Below are 19,993 nucleotides of genomic sequence, written 5' to 3'. Positions count from 1 at the left end.
CTGTTTTTTATTTGTATCAATGATGTACTGGCTGCCTTGGTTTATGATCGTTTGACGCTGCTATCCATCCGATCTTCAATGATGGCTCAAGATGTCTCATCCTCCTCCTCCTTTGGCACTTTCCATCCTCCGCACTCCTTTGGCACTTTCCATCCTCCGCCAGTGGCTGGATCCTCGGCCAGCGTCCTCAGCGTTCCCCGCAGACCACGGAGAAGGAGAGGAAGAAGAGCAGGTATCCAGGTGAAGCTTAGGCTTTTCTGGCGGCGGGGGCTGACTGGAAAGCGATGTCGAGCGTGCTTTGTTACCTATGCTCAGAACAGCTCCATGGAGAGGAATTTGTGTTCCATGTCCCTGCTTGGATATGCAGGGCCCGGCTCTCCGAGACCGTGCTGCCTCAGAAGGGTTCATCCAGACTCTCCTGCTGACTGGCTTTTCATCCCCTCGGTGAGTGGAATCTACGAGCGTGAAGGCTCAAACCCCGAGTATTTACGTCCTTTAACTCGAGCCTCTGCCAAAAATGATGCTTTCACCCCGCTGAACATGGCGCTTTTTAATGCCCGATCATTGACTAATAAATCGTTCGTGCTTAACGATTTTATATCTTCTAAAAAACTGGACTTCTTATTTCTGACCGAGACCTGGCAGCGGGACTTGGACTATTCGTCTCTCATTGAAATGTGCCCGAACGGCTATTCCGTCATCAGCCAGCCTCGGGGATCTGGTCGTGGAGGAGGTCTCGCGGTGGCATTTCAGGGCCGTTTCAACTGCCGTTCAGTGAAAGTTGGACACTTTCTTTCCTTTGAATTACAGCTTATTAAAATCGGAAGTAAGGATCCTTTTTATTGTGCTGTGGTGTATCGTCCACCCGGCCCAAATAGCTTGTTTTTATCGGAGTTTAGCGACTTCCTGTCCTCTACTATGAGGTTGTCCAGACTGCTTTTAGTTGGGGATTTTAACATACATGTTGATGATGACTCCGACCTCTTTGCCAGAGGTTTTATCAACATTATGGATTCTTTTCATTTTACCCAGCATGTGTCCGGCCCCACACATAACAAAGGACACACACTGGACCTTGTTTTTACTTTGGGTTTGAATATTGATTCTATTTGTTCTGAGGACATCTTTATCTCTGATCATCACTGTATTCTTTTTAACATGTCTTTTCATGAGCCTTTGTCTCCTGTTCACCGGACAATTATCTCGCGCATCATAAATTCCTCCACAGCGGAGAATTTCTCGGATGCTTTTAATTTAACACTATCCCCGCAGAACGGCGTTGATTTCTTAACAGATCTATTTAATAACCATTGTTTTTCGATTTTAGATGAAATCTGTCCGGTTAAAATGAGACCCGTTTCTGTTTCCAAGTCCTTACCTTGGCTAAATGACAACATCCGCTCCATAAAACGTGATTGTCGTAAAGCTGAGCGCTTATGGAGGAAAACTCATTTAAATGTTCATCTCCTTTACTGAAAGGATCTTTTAGCCTCTTTTAACAATGCAATTAGAGATGTGAGGCCTGCTTATTTTTCTCATCTGGTTGCAAAGAGCAGAGGTAATCCTAAGGTATTATTTGACACTATTACTGATATTATTACTCCTGCTCCACCTGCTGCCATTATTTCTTCTAATGAAGACTGCGAAACATTTCTTTCTTTTTTTCTAGAAAAAATTAGTAATGTAAGGAAAAAATTGTCCCCATCAGCATCTGCATTGTCAGTTCCTACGCCAGCTCGGCCTGTCGTTTTAGAAAGCTTTTTACCCGTCTCACTATCAGAGCTGGAAAAAATAATTAATGCAACAAAAGCATCCTCCTGTTCACTCGACATTTTACCCGCATCGTTATTCAAAAATGTCTTCCACTCTATTGGTCCCTGTGTGCTCACCATAATTAACACCTCACTGGGATCTGGTAAAGTCCCTGCTTATTTTAAAACTGCTGCTATACACCCCCTGTTAAAAAAGCCTATACTGGACCCATCTCTCACTAGCAATTACAGACCAATCTCAAAAATACCATTAATTGCTAAGATATTAGAGAAGGTTGTGGCTAAGCAGCTTACAGCAGTTTTAGACAAACATAATATCTTTGACAAATTTCAGTCTGGCTTTCGTAGAGCTCATTCTACTGAAACAGCCCTTCTTAGAGTTTCCAATGACATTCTGATGCAAAACGATGCAGGAAAGTGTTCTGTACTCCTAATGTTGGACCTTACGTCAGCCTTTGACACTGTTGACCATTATATTTTGCTTGAAAGGCTGAAATACTGGGTTGGTGTATCTGGGTCTGCCTTAGAGTGGTTCTCCTCGTATCTCTATGAACGATACTTTTCTGTGGCGGTTTCTAAGTACAGGTCATCTTCCACGTCCCTGTCCTATGGTGTGCCACAAGGTTCTGTGCTGGGGCCCTTATTGTTTTTAATATATCTACTTCCTCTCCAGCATATCTTGAGCCCCTTTGAGGACATTTGCTACCACTGCTACGCAGACGACATCCAGCTATATATATCTTTTAAACCTGAAGATGTTTCTAAGCTGCAGATTCTGATTGTGTGCTTAGAAACCATCAAAGGTTGGATGGCTGACAACTTCCTCCAACTTAATGAAGAAAAGACTGAAGTCCTTCTATGTGCTCCAGACAGACATGTACCTAACATAATGAATGCTCTTGGTCCTCTTTCAACATTTGTGAAATCGTCTATCAGGAACCTAGGGGTAACCTTTGATTCTGCTCTTACCCTGGATGTCCACGTCAAATCTCTGGTTCGGTCCTGTTTCTATCATTTAAGAAACATTTCTAAATTGAGCCCCATAGTATCTCATACTGAACTGGAGATTGTTATTCATGCATTCATTTCATCACGATTGGACTACTGTAATTCACTGTTTACATGTCTAAACAAAAACTCCTTGGAGCGTCTGCAGATTGTCCAAAATGCCGCAGCAAGGCTTCTGACAAAAACATCGAAATACTCTCATGTAACACCATTGCGTATACAGCTGCACTGGCTCCCCATTGAATTCAGAGTCCACTTTAAGATTCTGGTTCTGACATTTAAGGCTCTTCAAGAACAAGCACCAGCGTACATCATTGAACTTTTACAGCCCTATGCCCCTAGTAGGTCCCTGAGGTCTTGTGATCAGGGCCTACTTGTTATTCAGTATACAAGACTGAAAACCAAGGGTGATAGAGCTTTTGCTACTGTGGCCGCCAGACTGTGGAATTCTCTTCCTCAGAACTTAAGATCTGCAGACTCAGTGATTACTTTTAAAAAACAGCTAAAAACACATCTTTTTAAAATTGCATTTTGTTAACTTTTGACTGTTTTTGTTTTATACTTTGTGAAGCACTTTGTGATCTTTTATCTAGAAATGTGCTATATAAATAAAATTTTACTTACTTACTTACTTACACTGATCCCCCCTCCCTTTCCAAACGCCTTCGATGCTTGTGCCCTACCAGGGAAGATGGCAGTCGACTGGACCAGCGCAGACATGCTGCAGGACCGGATGCGCTGTCTACACCGGCTCTCTCTTACCCTTTACCCGCCCCTGTTGCTTGTCTTGTGTTTCTATGGTGTATTGATAGTCATGTGCTTTTTGTGCTGAGGTGTTTTTTCTGTTATCAAACTGTTCTCCCACTAGGAGCTCACTCCTCCTCTTACCTCATGTTATGTATTTTCCTTGTTTTTTTCCTATCAGCCTACCTTTCTGACATGTCTCCCCAATGTGATGTTTGTGTAAAGTTGGTCAGAAGGTTCCTTTGTAAGTGCGCATGCACCATTAGCGTGCTGCCTGCTGTAACCCTAATTTCCTTCGGGATTAATAAAGTATTCTGATTCTGATTCTGATGTGAAGCGGAGAGGCCCAGGCACTGTTCGAACGTTGTACAATGCCAAGGCGCTCCATTGCTGCAAACTTCCCGAGCGACGGACAGCTTCGTGGGGTCAAGAAATGCAGAGTGGCAGGAGAAACATGTTTAGCTTCGTGATATTCTTAGAATAACTGTTTTCATGTTCTGAAATATGTTGAGTGCTGTCTTTGTTCGACGAATATAAGCTTTTAAGGACTGTTAATATAAGCTGTTGTTATTAAGAGATTAGGAAAAATCATTACCTTTTGATTCTTTCAAACCAGTCATCTGACAGACTGATGTATAGGAATATATATGACCTCCAGTTTGTTTCATAGTCTGATGAAGGCTAAAAGAATGAAACATTCGCGTCTTTGTTGGCTTGGCCAAATAAATAGGTGCATTTGAGAGTTGTCAGCTATCAAAGTTTTATGCGTGTGTATTTCCTTTGAGAATTCAGTGCTGGATTTTGTCAACTGAATTTGTCAGTTACACTAACTATGAGGATTTCTGACTATTTAAGTAAAAAATGAACATACCCTGTTTCCCAATGCACTATGACCTCTCAGTTTGTCTGAACCAGCCTTTGGCCTGCAGAGCAGCAGATGCCAGCTGTTTGCTCATCCTTACTGGAAGTCCAGCATCAGTTTGCCAAAAGGCCCCACAAAGAACATTTTCAGACTAGCATATGTGTTAATATTAACCCTGTAGGTACAAGGGGATTGATAGGTTTGTAGCTTGAACCTATTCGCTGGAACGCTGAAGACAATATAATTACACAGCAAATCAAGACACGAAGTAGGCAAAGTTCTTCATGTTTCTCGTGCACGGGAGAGAACCGGACAAACGCCGTTCCTTCGCTTGACCCCAGTTGCTCTCGTCCGCTCCCCCGTAACACTGCTCTTTTATTGAGGTTACATGAATATGCATAGGTTCATTAACATACGACGTGTACATACACACAAAGAGTACCTTGCCTGTGTGTGTGTGTGTGTGTGTGTGTGTGTGTGTGTGTGTGTGTGTGTGGGGTCAGAGTGTGACCCCATAAATGACTTCCCTAAACCTGCTGGTCTGGAAGTCCAACAGTTCATCTAAACAAAAGGCACTTAGCCTAAAACAGATATAGCCACGTTTATCCTACCATAAAACAATAAGAGAAGGTACGACCTCTCCCATGCTCCCAGAGTGCTCTCTAATGCACACAAAGTTTGCAGACTATCAAGGATCAAACCTCTACCAATCTACAACTAATTATAAAACTCTAAGCATATATAAGTAGATATTTCTAAGCATAAATGACAATCAACAATACAAAACCTAACATTCCCCCCTTTTTGACCTTTATGCTAGAAAAGTTCCCAGTTATGATCACCTCATGTCTGATAGTTTCAATGCAAACATTTTTATACACAGCATATGTCAATCACCCTAAATTACTGTAAAAGTACACAGTTTAACAAATGTATTAGCAGTTATTCCATTCCGCATTGATCTCATCCAATGGCAAACTGCATCCTACGAGCAAACAAATGAATTGTTAATTTAATAGTTAAAATAAGAAAGTAACATTCTCAAAAACATTCCAGCTTTGCGGTGATCACCCATCATCTGTGCAGAGTGGTTTTAGTTCGGCAGGGCGTCATGAATGTCTCTTCCAGTTGTTTCCATCACTGTCCATAGGACCAGAGTCCAAATGTATGTAGAATAGACATTCAAACATACCAGTTGGTGTTGTTGTTTGTCAATGAGGCTTTCAGCTATCTCCAAAGTTGCAGACCTCTTCAGCACTCTAGTTTTATGGCCTCTACCAACCCCCATCACCTCACTTCAGGCCTTCGTCCTGCGAGGGGGATACTTATGACTCTTCTACTGTCCATCCTCTGCAGAAAAACCCCTCTGTGGAAAGGGTGCTGGGTCCAGTTATCTTACTGCTGTTATGATCCCAGCAGTCTTCAGAGTATCATCATATGCACAGTACAGTACAGACAATAATACAGAGTAATTGCCAACAATCAAGAATGTACTTGGAAACAGTGGAAAGGCAAAACTCCTTTTTAAAAGGAAGAATCCTCTGGCAGAACCAGGCTAAACCAAGTTTAGCATCTGGAAAAAGATACTTAGCAACATTAAGTTAAGAAATAAGCACAAAGTGCTCGTAGATTATTTATGTGTACACTACCCACATAGCAAAATTGGTATGGCCGGGATCTGGCCCACACAATGTGCTTACACGTGGCTCACATACTGAAAAAATGACGGCCCTTTGGTGGCCCAGATCTGGTTTGCCAAAGGTGGCCCACACATGGGCCAGCACAAGGCCAGCTGCAGACACACTGGTGGTCTTGTGCTGGCCCAGAACAGTTTCAGCTCTGGCCCTCAGCTCAGCTCAGCTCAGCCTAATGTGTACACTGTAAAATGTAATATTGTGTTTAATTAAAAATATTAAATAGGCTGAACTCAGTTTTTATCAATTTGTTATTAGAACTCGATTTAAATAAGTTACCAGTACTTTTTATGCAAAAATGCTGATAAACTCAATTTATTTGAGTTGTCTTAACTTAGAAAAACTAAGTAAGCTGGAAGTTTTGCTTCTCAGGGCGGAAGGATGAAAGATGTGTTTTGAAAATGCCACGGGTCACAAAATAAACTTTTAAGATATTTTCAGGCAAGAATATAGCTGTGTAAAGTTCAAATATCTGCTCGATTTATCAAGACATCACATATTTGCAAAAATGCTCTGACGTTTTCAGAAACGTCCATTTTTTTCATGCTTTGTGGCAGCTTTTGAACATCTGTGGCATCTATTAATGTCAAATCTAGCCTTTATTTAACAACATAAGCAAACTCTATGTTACAATAATTGCACAGCCATTAAGGATCAAATCGGTTTCTGAAAAATGTTCTGCTTTTTCTCCCTCTGCTTGCTTCTTACTGTCTTTGAGGCTCGGGACCAGCACTCCTGCTGTTGGACAGAAAGACATCAATAAGTATTTTGGTTTTCCAATATATTAGCAACTGTCAGTGACATTTATATTAATCAGGCTGAACTTTAATCATACTTTAGCTCAGCCTGTTTTACTTATTGTTTTATTTGTGCTTTGGTTTGGAGAAGTTGTTTCTTTACTGATCTTTTCCTGTCTTCTGTTATTAGACTTGAGATATGACTGCACTATGCTGTTGCTGGTGACTCCAGTTAATTCTACAAGACATGCTGTGTAAGTAAACAAACAACAACAGTTTGGTCTGCATTTCTTGAAAGATCACATCCCCCAAACTTAGTTTAGAGGGTCTACACTGTATATAGTGAAGTCTGCAAGTTTTGTAACAGCAAAATTTGTTTTGTTCCCAAATCATTTTGCACATCATTAGAATGAAAGTTATTGGCCATGTTTGCATAGCCCTTTTTAAAATGATGCTTTCATGACATTATTGTGTGTCAGGTGGGGGTCACGGCTTTCCAGACTGACAATTCCAGACTCTCCGGTGGGGAGAGGTGACATGTTTGAGAAAAAATGTTTTAAGAAAGCAATTAAGTTCATGTTCCAAAAAATATGATTGTTTGCTTGCAGGACAACAGGAGAGATGAGTCCTCCGTCACAGATGGTGTGGTCAGTGAAGATGGTCGCCTGCAGGTTCAAGCTCATTGCATCTCCAACCCACATCCACTGCCACTGTACTTAAGGGAAGTTAAAGACTTTCTTCTGCACCTACATTTGGATCACCTCGATCCGTGATAGTCATTCAGGCAGTAATGCCTGGACTGGAAACAAGCCATCCTTAAAATATTACAACATTCCAGCTCATGTGTTGGAATGAAAAACAAATGTGTTGTTTAAATTAGAGACTGCACTTGTGACAGAACAACAAATATTTTATTTTGATTATATAAGTAATGTAAGTACAAAACAAACTTGTGGTAGGCCTAAACTTATTTTCTTAATAATTAAATCTGAGACTTTGTTTCATTGTAAGATTATAACAGTGATGGCAATATAATTGTTTGTTGTTCAAGAGAACAGTGTCCAGTATGTTGGCTGTTATACTTTGTTGTGTTTGAAAAAAAAAGTTGGGCTGATTTTAACATCACTACAAAAAGTGTTGTTAATTATTTTTAATCATATTCAGGTTACCACAAATTGTTTTTTCATTTAGTTGAACTTGAAATGTTTGTCAGTAGGTAAACAATTAAAATTGTACAGTCAGAAATATCAAGTTATTCTTAATACTGCAGACTTGCAATGTATAAGTTGTCCTAACAGTCATCTTAAGTAAGCTTTACTTAGTTTTTTTGAGGCAACGAGTTTCCTCAATTTTTTTGAGTTCTGGGAACTAACAAGGCTGTACAGTGTACTCAAAATGAGTAAGTTGCCCTAACTTGGTCATCTTACGTAAACTTGATCCAAATTTTTTGAGTTCTGAGAACAAATGAGCTTGTACAGAGTACTCAAAATAAATAAGTTGTCCTAATGTAGTCATTTTTAGCTAAGCTTTACTCAATTTTTTTTGAGGCAACGAGTTTCCTCAATTTTTTTGAGTTCTGGGAACTAATTAGATTTTACAGTGTACCTTAATCAAGCCATGTAATAACAACATGTGTCAGAACATAGTAGTGCAAAGGTAACATGACGAAACTCTGTTCAAACAGTGAATCTTAAATAGTGGTTTTCTACTCTAGCGGATTACTTAAAGAACTCTATACAACATGCCACAGTCACCCAGTCATACCTAACTGCATTAATACACATTCACGCTCTTGACATGCAGACTGAAGGAGCCAGGGATTGAACTACTGACCTTCCGATCAGTAGGTGACCTGCTCTACCGCCTGAGCGACAGCCACTCAGTGGTAAACATGAGTAAATCCTCACTAGGTTTTGGATAAAGTGTACATACACAAACCTGTCAAACTTGCATTTGAAACGTTGGCTACCATAGCGGTATAGTATTCCAACATGGCATTTGGGTCTCCTAAAATAAGAAAATAGGAACATAAATAGTGCCATCATTGCCACACCTGGCCCACATCTGGTTGGCATACACCCTGCCATGACACCAGTCAGTCAGAAGTGCCAGCTTGATACCCGATCCGGGCCAGACCTGTTTTCTATGAGCCTGGGCCACATAAACCAAACCATAATCGGGCCAGATATGGCATGCCATCACATAAACCAGTGGTTCCCAAACTTTTTTTGCTAGGCCCCCCTTTGTTTTACAAGAAAAATGTTCGCGGCCCCCCCCCCCCTCCGCGCGCGCACACGCATATGCACGCACACGCATACGCACGCACACATCCTCCAACCACACACACACCCATATTTTGCTCCATTGCGGTTTCTTTCACACCTCAAACATTTAGTAAACAATTAAGCAAATACAAGTAATCTGCAATAAGTTACAGGTAGTAAGAAAATAAACTACTAACTCTTTGACGCTACGTCCACACCTACACGGGTATTTTTGAAAACGCAACTGTTTCGTCCACACGTAAACGGCATTTCGAATCACCGAAAACTGAGATTTTTTAAAACTCCTTTTTTTGCGTTTACGTGTGGACGAGGAATACAGAGTTTGTCATGCAACGTCAAAGGTATGTGCCTTTTTTCACGTCACGCTGTGCGCCACGTTATTGTTTACATGAGATGAATTGCAGAATGGCAGATAGAGACAAAATACTGTTAATCTTACTGTCTTCAGGTTCAAACGCAGTTACTGTCCCTCCATTTAGAAAGGCAGAGGCGTCACGGTGTGATTATTTTACTGTATGTGTAATAATATTCAACATTGCTATCAATGCATTTTTCAAAAAATGCCTCTCTGTGCAAAATGGGTTTAGAAACATAAACAACTGTAGGATACTGTTTGTCCGTGATTTGAAGAGCCCAGCGCTGCACCCGACGCAGGGAAAACCAATTCTGCAGGGGAGACCTACCTCGGCACTTGTGCAGGTGAAGCCAAAGGGAAGATATGCTTCACCATATTTTCTAGTCTTTGGCATAGAATGAAGTTGGTTTGGAAACATATTCAGCGATGCTTCATCTCCTGCTTTGCGTTTCTGTGGGCGCCCTGTGCTAGCAGTGTCCAAGCGTTTTGTTTTTTCTTCCCCCCCTTTTCATACCGCGCCCCACCTGCAATGGCTCTGCACCCCCCCTGGGGGGCGGGCCCCACACTTTGGGAATCTCTGACATAAACAGTGTCATCTACTCCAGGCGTGGCCCATATCTGGATGACATACCACTTACCATGCCAGAAGTCAGTCAGCAGTGCCGGCATGACACCAGATCCGGCCTGTCCTGTCTTCTATGTGGGTATATACTGTACATAAAATACAACTGAACCATGTCAAATCAATTACTTATTAGCAGTCAAACTAATGTGCTGTGTGAAACCAACTTTCAGCATAATAACAATGGGTTATTCATCTTTAAGCTACTGGAGATGACTCAGGTTCTGTGTCATTTAAGCTGGGCAAAGAAGCAGGTTGTACAGCAGTGTTGAAAGCAGCTTGAAAAAAGTTGCATTAAAAAAACATAATAAACTTTAATTTAAAACCATCATAACTGAATCACTGTGTTTATGTCATGCATGTCAAGACTTTATTTACAGATGTAAACTTGTACACAAAGGAAAATGTGCATGAGAAAACTTATTGTCACGTGTGTGGTCTTACATTTTGTGTGCTATGCGTGTAATGCATACAGTGTTTTCTGGCCACAAACGGCTTCCACTCCCAAGTGGTAAATCCAGGCTCGGCTCTTCTTTAGGCAGTCTTCTTCAGAGAGATTGGCTGTGGCTCAGGATATAGAGCAGGTTGTGCAAAAAGTTGCTGGTTATATCGTTGGTGCCTCCAAGCTGCCTGATGACGTATGTGTGAACCAGACACTGAATCCTGAGTTGCTCCAGATGCACATTGGAATGGGGGTCTGTTCATGAATATTAGACACATTGCTTGAATAATAGTGCCGTATGAATGTGTGTTCGATTGGGTAAGTGAGGCTTGTAGTACGAAGCCCTTTGAGTGTTCAGTTTGAGAAAAAGAAAACTGCTATGTAAGCGTTATATAAGTGTAAACGTTACAAAAAGCAAAACTAAGACGGACATTATGTAAGACAAAAGTGCAAAATGCATTAATAACTAATATGTACCATTTAAATCTAAGAAAAACAGTTTCATGAAGGTATTGTATAATACAAAAATATGTTTGGGATCTTGTGTATGACAGGTATGTTCATTTATCACAGAATAAGGAGTTGCTGTACATTTTTTTAGTCAATGGTAGGAATCATTTCCTAAAGCATTCTTTATGGCAGCAAGGTTGAATCACGGGAGAGAAACGGGGCTCTGCTGCCTCAACCTCCAAATTCTGACCAATGATATCGCAGTTTTTTTCCTCAGAAAGTCAACCCCCATCTCTTTAGTCTTGCTAACATTCAGAAGGTGGTGACAGTCATCCTGAGCAGCTTCTCACTCAGAAGAAGTAGCTGAATGGAATTAAAGCACTGGAGAAATTTAAAAAAACATGATTCTAACAATGCCACCTGTACCATCCAGGTGAGAGTGAGCACACTGCAACAGCTGGATAACAGCATTATCACCACTTCAAGAAGAAGGTTAAGCAAACTGAAGAAGGTCAAAACATTATGCCATGTCGTCGATTAGGCTCAACTGTGTGGCAACACTGGATCATGTGCCTACTGATCCAAAAGAAGAGAGAGTGTACAGCTTGTTTATTTAACAACTGATAACTTTATTATGCAAGTCTCTCTGTGTGTGTGTGTGTGTGTGTGTGTGTGTGTGTGTGTGTGTGTGTGTGTGTGTGTGTGCGTGTGTGTGTGTGTGTGTGTGTGTGTGCACAGGTGGGTAGCAGAATATAAAATGTGACCTCTCCATCTCTACACAGCTCTTTTGGAAGCTCGAGTGTGGCAGTGTGTAAGAGAGTCGTCCCAGGCCTTTACCATGAAGACCTGCGTGCTGTTATCACTGCTGCTGGCGTTGGGTTGTGTGACCATCAATGGTGCACCAGTGGAGCATGGTGGCATGGAGCCAGGCTCATGTGAAGACACATCAACAAAAGCAGCTGCTGAACTGGCTCTTACCAAAATCAACCAGGACAGGAAGGAGGGCTACGTCTTCAGCCTGCACCACCTGTCCAACGCCCACATAAAGAGACATGTAAGCCATGCTGCTGAGCTTGGAGCATTATTACTGTATGGTAGACCAGTGCTATTTAGGGTGGAATTACTTTCTAACAAAGTGCCCCGCAAGTTCAGCACATTGTTGCTCTGTTTGATTGTAGAAAAGAAAGGATTATAGAAGATTATAGAAAACAGTTTGCATAAAGTGTTCCCTGGAATTCTATTAAATCTGGTGAAACAGAAATGAACCACATTCACTTTTATGAAGGTAGAACAAGTCAGCCTGTTTATTGAAAATGATATGATTGACTAGCCTGAAAAATAGTGTTTGTATTTTGCTAACACTACCTGGTTGAAAAGGGTCAAGATTGAAAATCAGAAGAATCAGGTGGAAAATGAATTATCACTACACCGTGAAATATCATGGGTTACTCAAACTCAAACCAGTAACCACTCATGATAAATTCCATAAGAGTTTCATTGACTGTAAATATTGTTTGATATGTGTGTGTGTGTGTGTGTCTGTGTGTCACAGGGAGAGAATGGTGTGATCTTCTACCTCACTCTAGATGTTGTGGAGACTAACTGCAGCGTTCTCAGCAAGAGGGACTGGAAGAGCTGTGACATTCGTCCAAGGGAAAACATCAAGGTAAGAGCCCACACACCACACACACGTGCGCACACACAGAGAACACGGGGTAATCCTAACTGAAATTCTATTTCAGCATAGTGAGCATCTTAGGTTTTTGTTCCATAAGCATTACTTCAGAAGTTGGAAGGAGAAAAAGTCATTTGGTGTATTGATATATTGTATTTGTGTTTGCAGGTATATGGACAGTGCAAAGCTGCTATCTTCATCAATAAGGTGCATAGAGTGGAGCGCCTCTACAAATACAGCTGTGTTATCAGACCAAGTATGAAAGATATTAATTTAACCATTATATCTACAATGACATTCAAGTGGCCAGGAGTGCTCAGTAAGGAGTGTGGTCACCCCATGTTTGGAAGGTTGGGGGTTCGAATCCACTGAACGGCTTCTCTGAGGAACCGTCCCTACACACTGCTCCCCGGGCGCTGGACAGATGGCTGCCCACTGCTTCACTAAGTGAATGGGTTAGAGGCAGAGAGTAATTTCCCCATGGGGCTCAATAAAGTATACATGACATATATACAGCAGCGTACTTTATAGAGGAAACATAAAAACAGACAATTTGTTAAAATTACAGGTTTTGTGCAACACCAACATTTAAAACTAGGGCTGTTCGATATAACGATATATATCGGATGACGATATAAAAACATCTATCGTTTCATATTACGCTATCGTTTGTTTCGTAGTGTGGCAAAATATAATGTTTACGGCAATATTTTTTCATCGTTTTGATGGTCACTGTAGTGGCTTTATTAATTTCTTAAAGTTCTCTCTTTCTCTTATATTTAATATAACCACACTATGGACGGACAAGCGCCTGTTTTTACGTTAGCAACCACGACGGTAAAACAATGGCGTGGCTCCGCCGTCCGCTTGTTTGTTTTGCATATTAACCTTTCACAATAAAGCTCAAGATCCTGTTGAGACTTTTCAAAATAAACTAAATCCCGTGAAAGAGTATGCAGTGTTTACGGATGAGAAGTAAAAAAGAGCCGCCAGGTGCTAAAAAATAAACCTTAGACTCAAACGTTAGAACAGGCTTGAACACGCCGTGTAATAAATATTCACAAAGAAAACGGCGGCCGTTACAACTTATGTCTAAAAATATCTAAAAATATCTAAAAATATCGGGATATGAGATTTTGGTCATATCGCACAGCCCTATTTAAAACCACTTTTTTGTTCTGCTCAATTCCTGCAGGTACGGTGGATGAGGACTGTGATGGCTGTCCATATTTACCTGACAATAATGAGGAAGCTGAAATTCAGAAGACTGTGACCCACTCTCTGGAGAAATTCCACAACCAGAGCAGGCCGGCCAATCGTTTCACTCTGCTTAAAATCTCCCGTGCTACTGCACAGGTAAGGTTACCACATATCCGAAAAGAAACATCAAGATATGTGACATACAAAAATGCTGTCTAACCAAATACTTACTGTGGATGATTGCTTACATTTTCTAAAATTAAAAACATCCTGTCTCTGAGTGACACTGAAAAACTAGTGCACATAGTCATAGTTCTGGGCTAAACTATTGTAAATCATTATTGTCAAAAGGTTCACTGTAAAGCTCTCGATCAATCTGAAATACAACAGTGTGAATATTAACAGGGATAAGAAAGATCCTTTATTCATCATGGATTCTCATTTAGATTGACATGTTATTATGCTTTTTGTGTTTGTCTCCAGGTTGTAGCAGGTTCAATTTACCGTGTGGAATACACCATCCAGGAGACCACCTGCCCCCACAGCACAGAAGCAGTGACGGCTGAGAACTGCCCCCCTATGGACTGCAAGTTTGCTGTCAGTCAGGAGAAAGAATTAATCTTACTCATGTCAAGTTGTAATCACGTGGGTTGATGAGATCACTGAGGGCTTCTTTGATCAGGGGGTCATTTCAGTTTTTAATGCTGCAATCAAAGACCTCTGCTTTCCGCTCAAAGCTCGGAGCCAGTGTCACAGTCTGCAGCAGCACACTGTATGAATTTGAGGAATGGACCCAAAATGTACGTAGACACGTAGAACAAAACTTGAATGTAAATGCGAAGCGAGCCTTTTATTAAGGCTGGGAAACCTTTACAAAACAAATGGCAGAGGTGAAGCTAAACAATAACCTAAACTGGAGAAGCTAAAGACAAACATAAGAAACCCAAAACATGAAACCTGACATGGATACAAAGATACCTAGCGCATGGAACATAGGAACGTTGCACAAAGGACAACAGACAACCTGACAATGAATAAACAGAAACACAAAGACTAAATACACACAAGGTTGACACAAAGACTAAATACACACAAGGTTGATTAGGGAAAGTGGAAACACATGGGGAAACAGCAGCTAATCTGACATAACAAGACGAAGGAAGCAAAGCCGACTACACTGACATAGGAACCTTCAAAATAAAACAGGAAACATGAGACGCAGACATGACAATAAAACTTCACAACATGGACAAGAAGACACGAAACATGACAGACTAACACAGAAGACGTAAGTGAAACATAACTAATACTAAACTAAAGGCAATGAAAAGATGATCCAATTACTCAACATAATTAAAAGGACAACTTAAAAACTCAAAAGGTAAACAGAAAACGATTGGTCAGAGACCCAGGATAGCCAGGACAGCCAGTGTGTTCTAGGTTTCTGTCACTGACTAGTTTGTGACAGGATTACTTTTTCATTCGGTATGTGTAATTGTTCAGCCGTAATAAACCACAGGCATCCTTAATCCTCTGCTCTCTTAAGTTTTTTTTTTTCTGTTCTCAGCACAAGGGCTTCTGTAAGGCAACCCGCTTCCAGCCTCTTTTTGATGAGGGGCGAATTAATGTCGACTGTGAGATCTATGAGCCTGAGGTAAGACTCACTAACATGTCATATCTGTATTGTTCAGATACCTTTCAGTCACATAAAGCATATGTGATGAATACTGTGATTTGAATTGGACTTCAGCCATCAGCTCGATGCTGCAGTAGTTAACGCATTCATCTCACATGTGAAAGCCCCCTGATTCAAGGCCAGAACAAGATCCCAACTCCCAATCTCAGGAGGTCACAGCAAACATGCTCCTTGTGCCAGTTCCAAGCCTGGATAAATGGGAGGTGGTTATGCGCTACACCTCTAATGAGGAAAAACTACACCAGTGGTCATTTGGATTTTTTTCTCGCAATGAAAGGCTTAATCAGCAACACAGCTTTATTTTAAATTTACATTGAAAATTGCACCATCTAGCTGACAGGCTGAAGTACAGTTGAGCAGGCAGTGATCTACAACACAAGCCTGTGTTGTCAGTGAACACATCCTTAAGCTGTAACAGTATCCAAATGTATGAGCTGAAAGATAAAATTTCACACCCCCTAAGAAGGGGGGACATAGCCAGGGACCCCAAAGTTGTTCTTTGTTTTTTTCATTACAAAGATAGCTGCACCAAAGCACATTCTTTAAGCACATACTCACATCTCTACTTAAGGTTGCTTAACTGCAGTATTCTGCACATGCCTTATACTGCACTCTCTATCTCTCCTTCAGGCATCTGAGAGAGAGAAACAGCTCCACCTGCTGGGTGTAGAGACTGAACACACCCATGATGACACACACTCACACAGTCACCTGCATGAACACGAGCACAGCCATGGGCACAGACTTGGGGCCACACCCCACAAAGACCCAGAGGGAATAGTAACAGTCTTGCCTGCCCTGGACCAGCCTGTGACCCTGCCTTCCTTCCCTGATGTCCCCGCCGGTGGCGCTGGAGTTGGAGTCACTCTCCCACTTAAGCCCGACCCTCAGATTCCTGGAGAAATGGAACCCACCATCGAGCCTTTCCCAACCTCAGTCTCAGCCCAGTGCCCCACCAAAGTGGGAGGAGATCAAGGTGTGGTAGAACTCTTCGCTAGGGACCCCATATTCAAGCCAGCTGCATAGTGTGGTGCTTGAAACTGATCTCAAAAATACACACAAAGGCTCAAGTGTGATGAAGTTATATTACACAGTGAATTTCAGTGATTGCTAAATTTTTCTGTCACTGTAATAAAGACAGTGTGCAAAAAATATTGAATTATTGAACTCTCCAATTTGTAGTGTGTGTGTGTGTGTGTGTGTGTGTGTCTGTGTTCAAGTACAGTCATTCATTGTAATTATTAGAAATGGACCGATCCGATATTACCTATCGGTAGCCGATGCTGACGTAAATTACTGGATCGGATATCGGAGGGAAATAAAAAATGTAATCCGATCCATTAGATATCAAAAAAGCACCTCAAAAAACTTGCGACATGGCGTAACTCGGCTCATAACCGTAGCACGTCGCAGCAGTATGCGTCACGTGATAGAGCGGCTGTGTGTATTTGTAGCCTCGCTAGCAATCCGGCATTTCATCTCCGAGGAAGTTATCCCAGAGAGAAGTAAAGCAAGTGTGTAAGTTCATCTCTGAATGTTAGTAAAGCATTCCCGCGTTAAGCTTAACAACCGATATATGGAGTGACTGCCTCTCATTCTCTCTCCCTCTCCTGTTGCTACTTCAATCATGAAACTGATCAATGATCAGCTGATCGGCTTTTCTGTCGCGAGTCCGTCTCTCTTGTTTGTTTATCGCCCACTTCGCGCCAGAAAGAGGAAACCAGTGGCTGAACAACAGCAGCACATTTAAGCTCGATAATCTGTTGTATTATAAATAATATTTATTTAATATTACTTTCAACACCAGGATCCTTTTCTACGTAGCTGACAGCTGGTAACTGTGCAGGGGCGGATCTAGCAAAGTTTAGCCAGGGGGGCCGATAGGGCATTAACAGGGAAAAGGGGGGCATAAAGACATACTTTTCTTTCTTATTCTCATTTAAAATGTCTAGCTTTTAATAAATATTTATCCGAATCTTACACCCAAAGTTTTAATCTGATGTAAAATGTATAGAAGTCCATTACTGTATATAGTAACTATTAAGTCTAATATACCCTAGTAAGCTATACTACTTTTTCCTTTGGGAAGGTACGATCTGTGCAGTCTGCAATTCTGTTGAAGAAATATGTTGAATCTATTTAATTACTCTTGAAAAATAATTGATTTCTGTGCATTTTTTTCACACTGCATCAAATTAAAGTTGATTACGTCGATTAAGCATCATGAGGTGGAGGGTGGGTGGTTCCCTATTTTTTATTATTATTATTATTATATTATATTATTATTATATTTAGAACCCTATTAGTTAGGTTGCTTACTCTTTAAAATACCTGAATAGGGAGGATGGAGTAGGTTTAAGTTTATTAGATTAATCAGTATTGCTGAACTAAAAAATATTTTGGGTACAGTGTATTTTTTGCATACAGGTATAACAGAATAGCTTTAGTGTGTTTTTTTTTAACTTGAGCATGAACTTATACAAAAATCAGCAAGATATTTTAAAAAACTGTTTTATTGATTAAAAAACACACTATATCGGATTCATATCGGTATCGGCAGATATCCAAATTTATGATATCGGTATCGGTATCAGACATAAAAAAGTGGTATCGTGCCATCTCTAGTAATTATGTGAGTCAAATGTGCTGTACTTACATACATTTTGGGGTCTGTCCAGAATGGGCCCTACAAGGGCCACAAGAGCCATGTTTGCTGGGAATACAATGGCAGTCAAACCATCTCCATTGGTAAAGGTAGTCATAAGAAAACAAACAAAAGTCAGAAACTACAACTGACCACTGAAAGCATGCTTACCGATTGTCCAAAATCATGACCAAAAGCAAGAGGATGATATTGCCTTAACTGTTTATAACATTTCTTATATAACAAAACTGAATTTACTAGAACCAGAACAAGTTCATTTACACCTTCTAATGTCATTGATGAAATGAGTCACATCTATTTGGAACATTTGTCAGTACATGACGTGGTATATAATACCAAAAGTTTGATTTCTGATAACTTGGCATCTATATGTTGATAGTTATATTTTATAAGTAGACAGTGTAGTAAATGGATAATGTTTCCAATTATCTGATCGGGAAAATGATAAGAATACTGCCTGGGTGAGGTGTTCCGGAGAAGCGGAAGAAAATTAATTGAGGAGCAGTCTAAACATTTATACAAGGATCTATGGCAAAATTGCTGTATTGAATTCATCAGCTAACACTGCCAAATATTCTTGCAGTCAATATTTCTACCATATTCATCTTTTAAATTCTATTCTAAACGCTATTGGTCATTATACTTTGGGCTTAACATCTATACAGCAAAAAAAGTAAGTGAAGAATGGAGAACAGTATAGTTAATGATATACAATGTTCAGATGTGGGAAGTAATGAAGTAAAAATACTTGTTTGAGGTACTTAAATAGAATTTTCAGGTAACTTGACTTTACTTGAGTACTTGTTTTTCTGACAACTTTTTACTTTTACTCCCCACATTTTAACACAAATATCTACATTCGACATTTTCAAAACAGGTTCCTATCATTTATAGCATTTATACTCAGAGTTAAAGTGGGGTGAGTTGTGGTTGGCACACTAGCTAGCTACTGAAGAGGGGTGAGCATAAAGGGATTAATATTTTATAAGTAGGAGGCTAAAGTCCAGCTGCAATATTTTCAGGGAGAGTAAAGAATGCGAGCTAACTTTAGTCAGAGAAGAATATTTGTTATTGAAATGTTGTGTGATAGATTAGCTTGCAGTACTGCCCCGAATTCACAGTGAAGCATTATGTTGGACTGTTCCACAGTGTCTGTGGTGCTCATGGTCAGTTTTCACATCAAATGTGGTAGATTAAATTGCATTTAAGTTGTAAGACTTACATTAATTCCACCTTTACACCAAACTTATACATCTAGTATAAGGAGAATAAACAGTATACTTTCAATATAGGAAATGGAAAATCTGCCAAGACAGCGTGGGAAACATCTTGTTGAACTCAGTTTTGCAAATCCACACAAACACAAGCAGGTCAGCGGATCACCACATGTACACTAAGATAACCTACAGGAGCTCACGCTATATATTACTGTAAGTTTTGATTTTTTTTCCCACACTGAACCACGACAGCTGATCTTAGTCAACCTCTGCAATGTAGGCAACAGAAAATAGTCTCTTTTTCACTTCTTGTGTCCTATACAACAAGATTCAAGTACTTTTTACTTTCTTACTTTGCGCACATTTTAGAGACTATACTTTTTCATTTTTACTAGAGTAAAGCAGTTGATTCAGAACTTCAATTTTTCAGTATTTTTTTAACACAGGTATCTTTATTTCTACTTAAGTAAAGAATGTCTGTACTTTTGCCACCTCTAGTAATATTAATCTTATCTGTGTTACTAATTTGCAATTTGTTCATATAGTATGAGGATCTTAGCTCCGTCAAA

At 40.4% G+C, this 19,993-nt stretch overlaps 1 protein-coding gene across 1 annotated transcript; it reads left to right on the top strand.

Moving 5' to 3' along the window:
* The first annotated feature begins 11,771 nt into the window (after nucleotides 1-11,771).
* LOC146369793 (fetuin-B-like) lies at nucleotides 11,772-16,696 on the top strand. Its single transcript, XM_084909106.1, has 7 exons — nucleotides 11,772-12,025; nucleotides 12,524-12,637; nucleotides 12,815-12,902; nucleotides 13,842-14,002; nucleotides 14,330-14,443; nucleotides 15,414-15,500; nucleotides 16,173-16,696. The coding sequence occupies exons 1-7, from the start codon at nucleotides 11,810-11,812 to the stop codon at nucleotides 16,566-16,568; spliced, it is 1,176 nt and encodes a 391-aa protein (XP_084765232.1). The 5' UTR covers nucleotides 11,772-11,809; the 3' UTR covers nucleotides 16,569-16,696.
* The last annotated feature ends 3,297 nt before the right edge of the window (nucleotides 16,697-19,993 follow it).

This window comes from Perissodus microlepis, chromosome 17, assembly GCF_051167445.1.
Source record: "Perissodus microlepis isolate ML-2025 ecotype Zambia chromosome 17, ASM5116744v1, whole genome shotgun sequence".
Taxonomy (NCBI): domain Eukaryota; kingdom Metazoa; phylum Chordata; class Actinopteri; order Cichliformes; family Cichlidae; genus Perissodus; species Perissodus microlepis.
Note: the sequence above shows the minus strand (reverse complement) of the source record. Positions and strands in the feature narration are given on the sequence as shown.